General features: G+C 56.8%; 1 protein-coding gene across 1 annotated transcript; it reads right to left on the minus strand.

The window, feature by feature from the left end:
* Positions 1–4,877: 4,877 nt before the first annotated feature.
* C1QTNF1 (C1q and tumor necrosis factor related protein 1) lies at positions 4,878–11,666 on the minus strand. The gene is made up of 3 exons (XM_006886340.1): positions 11,485–11,666; positions 9,266–9,405; positions 4,878–5,428 (listed from the first exon to the last, which is right to left on the minus strand). The coding sequence occupies exons 1-3, from the start codon at positions 11,664–11,666 to the stop codon at positions 4,878–4,880; spliced, it is 873 nt and encodes a 290-aa protein (XP_006886402.1).
* Positions 11,667–12,585: the final 919 nt, after the last annotated feature.

The raw sequence follows: 12,585 nt of genomic DNA on the forward strand, positions 1-12,585 counted from the left end.
ACCTTTGGAGAAATAGCTGTTCAGATCTTTTATCCATTTGTTAATTGGGTTCTTTTTATTACTAAGCCATAATACGTCCATTGTTATCGCTGTTGTGACTACCATCAAGTCAAGTATGGCTCACAGCAACCCCATGAACAGAAGACCTGAAGCCTTTTGATAACTATCGTTTCTCAAAGTCCAGAGAGTTTCCAGAGGCATGTTGTTTAGGAAGCGGATGCCACTCCTATAGTCTACATAAAAATCACTTCTCGAATGTGTGGTTTCTAAATTTTTCCCCACTCCCTGGATTGTCCTTCACTTGTAATCTTGTCTTCTGAAGCACATTTTTAATTGTGTCCAATGTATCCATATTTTTTTTTATTTTGTGGCTGTGCTTTTGATTTTAAATCTAAAACCCAACCCATGAGCATAAAGATTTATTGTTACATTTTCTCCTAAATACTTTATAGGTTTAGATCTCTGATCCACCTGAAGTTCATTATTTATATGTTACGAGCTAGGAGTCCGGCTTCATTCTTTTGCACGAAGGGGAATTTTTATTTTCCTTATTCTTTTCTATAGCCATCTTTCTTTTTCATGTGACACAGTGATCCCAAGGTGAGCTCGACAGAAAGTTGTTCTGGCCCATGACACACGCACCCCTCGTAGGTGGAAACTAAAAGATTAATTTTCTTGGGGGTACATACCCCACCACTCCTGCCACAGACACCAATACTCGCCAAATCTCACATAAGCAATTGTTTTCTTTGGCTGGATCGTTAGTCTTTTGTTAAAAAGCACTATCATGTCTCACAAACGGGTCCATCAGGTCTCCTCCAGGGACTGGGGTCCAATCCCCGACTAGCTGAAGCAGGAGAGGAGGGTAAGAGGACTTTGCCTGGCAACAGCTTCCCGGGGAGAGAGTCAGACAGAGCAGATAACTCGGTGCCGACCTGCTGACATCAGAGCTTACAGTTCTTCTAGGAGGCTGATTCTTGTGCCACCTTGTTGAACAGGTAGAACTTTATCTATCACCCCATTGGCTACTTCACAGCCTGGCACAAAGCAGCTGTGGGTAGGTATTTGATGAGCATAGCAGTGGCGATCTACTTGCCAGGATGAAGGAGGTGAGAGGGACACGTGCCGAAAGGGAGGGACACTGGAAGGACGCCTCTGCAGGCGGCAGCATGTCCTTCCCCACCATGCCTACAGCGGGCAGTGAGGCAGTGGCAACTTCATACCCCACCTGTGTCCTCAGAGAGCAGACAGTGGACCCCTGGACATGGCTGGCCCAGCCAGCGGGGGGGGGGGGGGGGGGGGGGGGGGGGGGGGGGGGGGGGGGGGGGGGGGGGGGGGGGGGGGGGGGGGGGGGGGGGCAGGTGCTGCACAGCCCACCTGATTCTGTCCCTGGGGAGCGGGCAGACAGTGGACACCTGGATGGAGCTGACTCAGTGTTCAGTGGGACAGCTGGTGCATGTCCATCCAGTCTCTGTCCCCAGGGAGAGGCCAGATGGTGGACAGCTGGACAAAGCTGGCTCATCATGTACCTTGAACGACAGTGGGAAGTCCTGTTCCTATCTGTTTGGAAAGCTCTGCCCGTTGATGTGGGGACCAGCCCTGGTCCCTCTGAGAACAGGATCGTAGCCCGGGCCTGTTTCAGTCCGGGTCCAGCCTGAGGCTGAAGACAACAGCTGGGCTCCCCCACAACCACAGGCAAAGGAAGGGGGACAGCTGCTTGTCAACCTGTTGGCACCCGAAGGGCCACTGGGACGGAGAGAGGATGAAGTGTCCATTCATGCTGGCGCAGCCATGAACTGCACTCAGAGTCCGAGGACAGCAGGCAGGTACACTCGAAGCTGCTCCCCCACTAGTGTGCCCTGACCCCCGCCCTGGAACCTGTCCACACCTCATGCCCTGGGGCCTCACCTAGAAATGGGATCTTTGCAGATATAACTTCTAGAACCCGAGATGAGATGGTCCTGGCTCACTGAGGCAGGTTACACCCAGTGCAGGTGTCTTCACGAGAGGGACCCCTACCTCCAGTGCAGGGGGAAGACGTGGAGAAGGCCAGGTGAGGACAGAGACAGCAGTGGTGGATGCGTCACACACCAAGGAGCCACCAGAGCCTGGACGAGCTGGAAGGACCGTCCCTGGAGGCCTCGGAGGTGGTGTGGCCCCACCGCCACTCTGATTCCAGTCAGTCTTTCAGCCCCTGGACCATGAAGGGACTTCAGTCCCTGGACCATGAAGGGACAAGCTTCAGTTGCTCTGTGCCCATCTCACACCAGCATGAGAGCTCACTGCTCTTCCAGGCTCAGGTACTGCCTCCTTCACTCCATCCAGGTCGCTGGGTCCTGCTCAGGAGATAGCCTCGTCCCTTCTGCCCACATCTCCTAGCCTTGTCAGAACCCTGGGCCATGCAACCCCCCAGGGGTCCAGCTCTGTCCCTGGCCTCCCAGCTGCAGGAGGACAAGCAGTTGGGAGCCACACTCTGACCTGCTGGATCCCACATCCCAGATACTGGCCCGAGGCCCCAGGAGATGGGGTGAGGAGTGAAAACAGGAGGGTTCAGTTCAATAATCACGCAGGCAAGACCTCTCTGCAGAGGAACACGGGTCCAGGTTTAATGATTTCTGAAGACAGCGTCAGCAGGAGTGCGGGCGGCGGGCAGGGGCCTGCTCGAGGCATGCCTGGGAAACAGGATTTCAGGAGTCTTTCCTGGGAAGGGCACGAGACCTGGCCTAAGGGCTGGCCCACGGCAGCCAGGGAGGATGTAGGATGACCATGACCAAAGGATTCCTCAGACTCCACGGGGAAAGACCATTGTCACGGGCGTGGGGACCCCAGTAGGCAGTGGGGTCAGTCAGGCCCTTGGGTTAGGGTGAGGTGGACAGGGAGGACCACGTGGAGCCCTGACCAAGCCTGGACCCTCTTCCCTCCACCCTGGACGGCCGTGGTGGTGCAGGAAAGTTGCCTTTAGTGTGAATCGATAAACTGGCTCAAAGTGTCATTTAGACAAAGCCCCAGAAGCACAGCCAACAAGGGCCCCGTCGACCTGCTAGAGCTCTCACGGGGTCCCTGCCCTGAGAGAGCTCTCTGGTTGTGCAGGGTCAGGCCTGAGTTGAGGACAGCGGGGCACCAGGGAGAGGGCACAGCACTCCCGGTGCCCCAGCTCTGAACCCCTGGCTCCCCACCTGTCCAGGTGTGTCTGACACCTTTAGTGACGGTGTGGGTCTCCTCTATTCCTGTGGGGGGACCACGCCCTCTGGAGCCAGGGACACAGAAAATTCGGCCCCTTCCAGCTCTCCCTGTCCTCCCCAGCGTGCAGCAGGTTAAAGAGGGCCTGGTGAGGGTGGGGTGTCGGCCATGGATGCAGGGTCAGGGATGACAAAGCCAGGGGGCGGTAGGGCCCTGACCGGCGGAAGAGGCTGCTTCGTCGAGATCATTCTGTCCCACGCTTCACAAGGATGGCGGGCAGACTGTACAGGGTTTTGGAAACCTTGCAATTCCTGCACCTGCCATACAAGATTTGTGCAAAACTACGTGATTCTGAGGGGCTCCCACAGTCAGGGCCTGGACCCTCTGAGGCTGACCTGCATGGGGAGTCCCAGGAAGCTGACATGGGGTCAGGGAGCAGGTGTGGGGCCCTCACAGGGGCCTGAGAGCAGCGCTGAGGAGTGAAACAGAACAGTGCCTGGGTGGCCGTGAACTTGGCTCTGCTTTAGAGGGGCCTTTGCGTCTTATGTAATCTCTAGTGGCCCAGCGGGTCCACGTTGCCCTGTTAACCGGAAGGCAGACAGATGGAACCCACCAGCTGCTCGGTGGAAGAAGGGGTGGCCTCAAGCCCCAAGGGAGGGTCCCCATGAGTGAGCTGAGTCGAGGGCAGTGCGTCAAGTTTGGGTGCCTGTCATGAAGCCCCAGTGCAGCATTCACCATCGGTTAATGTGCCGTGCTGCTAAACATGAGGCTGGCGGTTCAAATCTACACAGAGGTGCCTCGCAGGTGAGGCCTGGCAACCTGTGTTCAAAAACAAGCCCTTGAAAGTGTCATGGAGCCCAGTTCTGCCCTGGCACACCCGGGGTCACTGTCAGAATCAACTCGGCCACGGTGGGCTTTGGGATCTCCTGGGCAGTGTAAACGGCTGCTGGGGGCAGGGAGGCAAAGCCTGGGAACCTTGGGCAAGGACCAGGGAGCCCCTCGAGTTGCTTCGGCTAGGACACAGCACGCATCACTGGGAGCTGCGGTCAGCTCCACCAGGGCGACTGTCCAATCCTTGTTCCTTAGAAGCGCCTGCAGGTCTGGGGACCCCTGCAGCCGCCGAGCAGCCCAGATCAAACCACAGGGCCTGGATGTGCCCCGTGGGAGCTGATGGTGGTTTCTCAGCCCAAGCCCAGTCAGCGCTGCAGCTTAGAGAGACAGTGGGGCCAGGCCTCAGGGGTGTGGGCCGGACATGGAGTCAGTCCAGCTACCCCCGGGGGGTTCAGGCATGCCAGATGTGGACACTGTTTCTGCATCCTGGCCCCCACCCCGCTGCGCACGGCTTCACTGACACCCCACTTAATGAGGGCTGCATGGGAAGGCGTGAAGAATGAGTTCTACTTCCCTGTGCTCCCGCGAGAACCTAGCCAGGGACGAGGCGGGGACTGGGCACAGAGACGCCCTGCCCCGTCCTGGGGTCACTTGAGGATATGTACACAGAGGGGAGCGGGAGGTCCCCACATCCGAATGGGCGCCCTGCCCGGTGACCTCGCCCATCCGCAGCGTCCACGGAGTCGCAGATCTGGACCACGAAGCAGGAGGAGTGTGGCTGCTCCCTGGCCGTGAGGGCCTTTGCCAAAGCCGGGAAGCGGGGGCGGCGGCGCGGCGGGGGCGCGGAGGACGGCCGGGGGCGGCGGCTAGGGCTCCGCGGCCGGCTTGACCAGGTAGCCGCTGAAGGTGATGTAGGTGTCGAACTCGTCGCTGAAGACGGCGTTGTCGCGCTCGCCCTTGAAGAGGCGCACCCACACGGCGTCCTGCTCGCGCAGCTCCAGCAGCAGGCTCTGGCTCTGCATGATGCTGCGCTCGCTCACCTGCGCGTACAGGATCACCACCTCCTCCGCGTTGCGCATGATGTGCAGGTACGTCTCCTTCTGGTTCCACGTGTGCACGTTGAGGCTGAAGAAGTAGATGCCCGGCACGTAGCAGTAGAACTTGCCCATGAACATGTTGAAGTGGCCGTAGAGGTTGACGAACTCCGTGTCAAAGACCACGGTCTGGTAGTAGTCATTGCTGTGCAGCGGCTTCCTCCTGCCCACCGAGAAGGCCGCGTAGTGGCTCTTGCAGCGGTCCCCCGGGGCGCCCACCGAGCCCTTCTGCCCCTTGGGGCCCGTGTGGCCCCGGGCGCCCGCCGAGCCTGTCTTGCCGAACTTCCCCTGGAGGCCTCGATCCCCTCGGTCACCCTTCTCACCTGAAAGGAGACACGGACAGGAGGGACAGCTAGCGGCCACCTGCACTGAGGGCTCCCGCCACACGCTGTCCCCTGGATGCCACATGCGAGGGGCTGGCCCTGCGGTCCTCATTTCTTACTGTTGTCATTATGTGCCGTCAAGTCGCCTGCAACTCATAGCGACCCTATGTACAACAGCCCTAAACCCTGCTCTATCCTGTGCCAATCGCACTGCCTCTGGCACACCCATCCCGATTACCCCAGTCACTGAATCAATCCACCTCACAGAGGGCCTTCCCCTCCTGTGCGGTCCCTCCACCCTCCCAAGCATGACGTCCCTCTCCAAGGACCCGTCCCTCCTTGCAACATGTCCAAAATATGTCAGACCAAGCTTCAGAATCCTTGCCTCCAAAGAGCAGCCTGGCTTCACCCTCTCCAGGGTGAACCTGTTCGTTCTCCTCACAGTCCATGGTATAGTCAACACTCTTCTCCAGCATCACAGCTCAAAGGCATCAATTCTCCTCCTATCCTCCCTAGTCATTGTCCAGCGCTCTGACGCATAGCTGTGGGGCACTAAAAGTCAGCGGTTCAAACCCACCAGCCACCCCCAGGGGAAGGTGAGACAGTCCACTCCCGTGAAGGTCCACAGGCTCTGGGACAGCAGCGGCTGAAGTCAGGATCAGCTCAACGGCACTAGATTTTTGTTGTGTACATTGGGTCGGACCCGTAGCTGACCTGCCGGCGGGTTTTCAGAGATGGCCACCTTTCTTCTGAGGAGCAGCTGCTGGGTTCGAACTACACGCCTTCAGGATTGTAGCGCAGTTTCTTGCCACTAGGCCTCCAGAGCTCCCCAGTGGCAGATAATTTTGGGTGGTTTTTTCTTAACTGCTACCTCTATAACTCTATAAAGAGCAAGAGTGGCACAGTGTATAATTTATCGGGCTGCTGACTGAGAGGTCAGCGGTTCGGGTCCACCAGCTGCTCTGCAGGAGAAAGACGGGCATCTATTTGGTGAAGATTTACAGCCTTGGACACTCAGTGGAGGATCACAAAGCGTTGAAACCAATTAGATGGCAGTGGTTTTGGTTCATTACGATCTCTGTATCTACCTACCGATCTGTGGTGGTGGTGACTGCTGTCGAGTCCAGCACAACTCATAGTGACCCTATGAACAACAGGCCTAAAGCCTTTCTATAACTGTTGTCATTTATCAAAGTTCATAGAGTTTCCAGAGGCCTGGTGTTTAGGAAGTGGATGCCACTCTTGTTTCCAAACTGTATTACCCATCTATTATCTGGGGTGGCTTAGTGGTAAGAAGCTGCACTGCAATCCCAAAGGCATGCAGTTCAAGTCTACCAGCTGCTCTGTGGGAGAAGGGCAATCTCCCCTTGTGAGATTACCTGCCTCTGAACAGCCGCCAGAGGGTCAGCTATGGGTCAGTTTCGACTTGACGGCACCCAAAAGCAACAGTCCAGCGATCCATGTTACCTACCTACTATCTGTCTACGTGAAAGGAGCGTGGGTGGCCTAGCAGGTAAGGGGTGGCACAGCCAACCCAGAGGCACACAGTTCCAATCCACTGCCTGCTCCTCAGGAGAAAGGTGGACACTCTCCTTTTGTGCGATTGACAGCCCCTGACGTCCACTGGAGGGTCAGCTACGGGGGGTCCAGCTGGGCGGCACACAACAGCGTCTGCCTGAAATGGGAACTGTTCCACCATTTGAACGTTTTTAAGTGTACAACTTAGTGGCATGAAGACAGTAAGGTCTGGTTATGAACGCCTAATTCAACAAACAGCTACCACCGCTCCTTTGTTGTTGTTAGGTGTCATCAAGTCGAGGGCAACCCACAGTTACCCAATTAACAGATCTGAACCCTATTGAGCCTACAGTGACAATCACCATGTCAGTCCACCTGGTTGAGGGTCTTCCTCTCCTTCAGCAACTCTCCACCCTTCCCATCATGTCCCTCTCCAAGGAATAACACCTCCTAGCAACATACCCTAAGTATATGAGGCAGAGCCTCAGCATCTTTGCCTCCAAAGAGCACTTTGGCTGCACCCTTTCCAAGATATATTTGCTCTTTCAACAGTCCATGGGATGTTCAGCGCTCTTCTCCAACACCACAGCTCAAAGCATCACTTCTTCTTCTGTCATCCTTATTCACTGACCAGCTCTCAGATGCATAGCAAGCAGGTGGAAAGACCATGGCCTGGATCAGACACAGCTTAGTCCTCAAACTGACATCATCACTCCTCAATAATTTAGAGAGGTTCCTAACTGCAGACTTCCCCAATGTAATACATCTCCTGATTTCCTGACTGCTGGTACCAAGGGTGTTATCTGTAGATCCAAGTAAGAAGTTGTTGACAGTTTCAATCTTTTTTTCTATCTATCATGATGTTGCCTATCGGTCCAGTAAGAATCTTTGTCGTCTTGACATTGAGATGCAATCCATATTGAAGGCTGTATTTTTTTTTATCCTCTGCAACAAGTGCTTCAAGTCCTCCTCACTTTCAGCAAGCAAGGTTTTGTCATCTGCATAAGACAGGTTATTGATGAGTCTCCCTCCAGTCCCAATGCCATAATCCTCTTCATAGAGTCCAGCTTCTTGAATAATTTCCTCAGCATACAGATTGAATACGTATGGAGACAGACTATAAGCCTGACACACTCCCTTTTTAATTGTAAGCCATGCAGTATTTCTTTGTTCTGTTCACACAACAGCTTCCTGGTCTAGGTACAGGTTTCACATGAGCCAAATTAAGTCTCTGGGATTCCCATTCTTCGCAATGGTTATGATATCACTGGTTATGATCCACACAGTCAAACGCCTCTGCATAGTCAATAAAGCATAAGTCTGTCCTTTAAGACTAGGTAAACTCCCCTCACCTTGAAACAGCTGGTCCCTCCCCTCAAGCCCACAGACTCGCTGCCTTCTGATTCACAGGCCTCCAGTGGTTTCGAACCATCACACACTCAGGCTGCCTACTCTGCCCCCCAGAGCTCCTTGACAACCCTGCTCACAAGAAATCCCTCCCCACAATCATCTCCACTTGTTGTACACGCAGCCTTCAAGTCAAGTGCCACAGCGTCTGACCCTTCACTACGTGATGTTCTCGGGTCCCCACATGTCATAGCATGCAGCAGAGCTGAGTCTATTCCACAGGGGAGTGGACTATATTCCATCACAGGGCAGATCCCTATGCTTGTCCACCCAGTGAGATGCCTCCGTCTCCTGGCTACTGTCAACCATGCAGCAGTGAATATGGGGGTGCACATGTCTGTCCCAGCTTTCTCATCTGGAGCTGGTACCTCGGAGCAGGGCAGCTGGGCCGTAGAATGACCCAGGCCAGCCTTCTTCCTGGTTCTCACTGCTGCCCCCGTGCCAGGACCCCACCCTGGGCACAGGGTGTTTCAAGTCACCACTCAGTCAAGCCAGCAGACTCTGCTTCAAAGGCTTCTCTGCTGCCACCCAGAAGCAGTCATTATTTCCCCTCTGGAAAGCCTGGAGAAGCAGAGGGGACAAATGGGCCTGCCCAGAGGCGTGTCCCCTGCAGCCAGGCCCACTGCCCGCCGGGCAGATGGAGAGCAGATGTAGGCACAGGAAGTGGTTGCATGCTTCCTGCCAGGGCTGCCAAGCTTCTGCTCCATGCAGCCATGCAGTGGTGGTCTGCGCTCTGTGAAGCCCCCTCTGCTATCCTGGGTTCTGTGGCCCCTGGCCAGTCCCTCACGTCCACTAGCCCCAGGGTCCCAGCAAAGGCCTTCCCTCCTCTCTTTCCCCTGGAGCTGACAGTGGCCTCTGCTCCATCCCTGTCCCTCCCCGCTCGTGCCCCACCTCCTCCAGGCCGCGGCTGACCTTTCAGAATGGTGATGTTGATCTGGGGCACCGGCAGCGGCTGGTACACGGGGGCCCCGGGGTCACAGCAGCGGAAGCATCTAGAAGCAGGCAGCTCTGCGTTCCGGTGGGCGCCGTATCGCTCACGGTCTTCTTCAGTCCTGAGGGATTGAGGTTCTCACGATCAATGCCGTGCACGCTCAGGGCCTAGAACCTTCTTCCGCCTCCCCGCCGCACTGACAAGCCCTCTGCAGCAGGGCTGGGGGCTGGGCGCAGTGTCCAGGAGGGGGGAGGGGGCTGGGCGCAGTGGGGAGACAAGGCCCGCACTGAGTTCTGGGGTCCTGAGTGAGAGTGGAGGACTAGCCCCCTGCCCTTTGGAAACAGCAGTGAAAGAAACAGCGACAGCAAATCCAGCCACAATCTGAGGGCCACACGGGACACAGCCGCCCAGGAGAAGCCCACACCCTCAGCTGAGTCTGTAGGGAAGCCTCGTGGCACAGCGGTTAACATGGACTGCTAACCAAAAGGTCGTCAGTTCAGATCCACCAAACGCTCCTTGGAAGAAAGACGTGGCAGCCTGGTTCTGTACGGATCTCAACCCCGGGATTCCTACGGGGCGGCTAGGCCCTGCCTCGTGCTCACCGTGGCTGAATATCTACCGGACGGCAGTGGGGTTAGCAGCCTTGGTGCGCAGTGAGTGGCTGAACACAGTGGTCACGCACTTGGTTGCCAGGCAGTCATTTGGCAGTTCAGGCCTAGCAGCCTCTTGGTGGGAAGAAGCCCTGGCAGTCGGATCCCCTCCCCGGGGCAGCCCTCCTGCCTTCCAGGGTGGCGATGAGCCTGAAGCCGCCATCGGCGAGGGGCTGAGGCTCTGGGTGGCGTGAACAATTAGCACTCTTCAGTCACTTAATCCACATCAGAGAGCTGGACAATGAAGGATGACAAAAGAATCGCTGGCTTTGAGCTGTGGTGCTGAGAAGAGCGCGGAACACCCCACGGACGCCAGGAGAACAGATCTTGGAAAGGGTGCAGCCAGAGTGCTCTCTGGAGGCTGGGATGGTGACGCGTGTCTCGCGTGCTTTGGGCATGTGGCCGGAAGAGGCTACTCCGTGGAAAGGGGCACTGGGCCAGGAAAGGTGGGGATCAGCAGACAAGAGGGAGACCCTCAATGAGACGGACTGACACAGGGAGTGCGGCTCACGCCCGCCAGAGGTGAGGACAGCACAGGACGGGGTTCAGGCCTGTTATTCGTAGGGTCGCTGTGAGTCATCTCAGCTTGATGGCACGGACAGCAGCAATGATTAACCTCAGGGCTGGCGGTTCACACACTAGGCATCGGCCAAGGCCTAGCGGTCGGCTTGTGTAGACTCGAAGACCAAGATCATCCTGGGAAGCTGTCCTCCTCTGTGAACCCCGCCCAGCGGTGCCCCGGCAGAGAGGTCTGCCAGTCGCCCTCCATCACTGCCAAGAAAACCCAGGAAGCCCCTCAACTCCGCACCCATGGGGCCGCCGGGGTCAGATCAGCCCTGCAGCAGGGGGTCGGGGCTTGTCGCTTGGCCACTAGTGGCCATGGGTCTGTTCTGACCCCTGAACAAGCTCCGCTCCAAAGGGGCCTTCAGGGCGGTGACGTTCAGAAGCAGATGGCTATGCCTGTCTTCCTAGGAGCCTATGCGTGGGTTTGAACCACCAACCTCTTGGAGAGTAGTCAGTGCCACACAGGAACTCCCCACACACATCCACAGTTCTAGAAACTACTCCTGAGCTGATACTTCCCAAAGTAAAGAGCTGGACAGCCCTCGTGGACACCTTGTCCCTGCAGCACCAGCGTCTGAGCGTCCGTCCGCAGCCACCATGCAGGACGGAGAATGGACGCCTGGTGGCGCGGTGACAGCTCCATCGCTCCACCTTGTGGCACCTCCCTGAACTGCACCTAGCTGGCCATTATCTGCGACTGACACTTTCCAAGGTCCCCTGTCCCTGCCTCTCCCTACAGGCTGTCCTCTGGACCACGCAGATGTTTCCCAGGGACAGAGCAGGCGTGGAAGGACAGACGGAAAGGCAGGGCTCTGAGGAAACGGCTGTGAAGCCTTCCAAGGCTCACGCACCTCGGGGGTCAGGGTGAGGCTGGCTCGTGTCCTTGGTCCCAGATAAGGCTCCTGAAGCCTGGTCCTGACCCCCAGAGCTCCCTGCTGCCCCAGGAGCCTCCCAGCCTGGCCAGCGTGGATGACCACAGCCCTCACCTCTCAGTGGGGTCCAGTGGGGGCGGTGGTTCCTTGGTCCCCTCTGCCGTGGTGTCTTCTGGGGTCACCTCGTGTTCCTGTTCAGTTTGCTGATCACGGGGCACTCGGCCCAGCGCTGGGCCACAGACGAGGGTCAGCAGCAGACAGCAGCCCAGCAGGGGTCCCAGGGCCCGAGCACCCATCTTCCCGCCGAGGTCTGGGAGACACAGGGAAGGGGCAGTGAAGGAGGGACAGTGAAGGAGGGAGGGACAGGTGAGGAAGGAGGCTGGCGAGCAAGGTGAGGAACAGGGTGGGGGAAGGACCCAGCACAGAGGATCAGACATGTGCCTGGATCATCAATGGAACATTTGAGTCCCAGCTCCGCTTGGAGACCTGTGTGCGCGGGTGTGTACACATATCCTCACACTTACCAACAGGGACCTGTACACGGTCATGTCACACACAATCATGCCATCACACACCTTCACATACACTCACATTACCACCTACACACACACACACACTCTCTCTCACACACAAGTGCGTTCTGACACACGTGCACACCCACAGTGCACTCACACTCATTCCCGTCCTCTCTCCCACGTGCTCACTGTATGCACCACCAGGGGCCCCGCCCCTTTCTCCTCTCTTCTAGAAGTTCAGGTGACAGACAAGGCCACAGAGGGTCTCATTTATTGACCCCCTCCCAACCCCACACTTTACCACCTTTGATATGTGAGAAGACAGATGCTTCAAGAACTCCGCCCAGCTGCCCTACTCACAGAAAACCGTGACCAAAAGCAGCAGGCGCTGGCCCTGCCGGTGCCACCTCCGTGTCTGCCCGTCAGACGGAGCCACGGGGTTCTCACGGACCTTAGGAGGGGGATCACCAGACCTTTCTTCCTTTCTTCTCAGCCTGGAAGCTCTGAAACCCACTCGGCATCCTAACATCACACAAGCATCCGGCGACAGCAGCGGCTGCACGTGAGGTGCAGTGCGCTGGCCGGGAATCGAACCAGGGTCTCCTATGTGGAAGGCAAGATTTCTACCACTGAGCCACCACTGCCTCTTAGCTTATGACTATCCAATTAGGCAAGGAGCTGGTGACATAGTTGTTACACA

The sequence above is a fragment of the Elephantulus edwardii genome, unplaced genomic scaffold, assembly GCF_000299155.1.
Source record: "Elephantulus edwardii isolate Elephantulus edwardi_28Jun2011 unplaced genomic scaffold, EleEdw1.0 scaffold00048, whole genome shotgun sequence".
Lineage (NCBI taxonomy): Eukaryota > Metazoa > Chordata > Mammalia > Macroscelidea > Macroscelididae > Elephantulus > Elephantulus edwardii.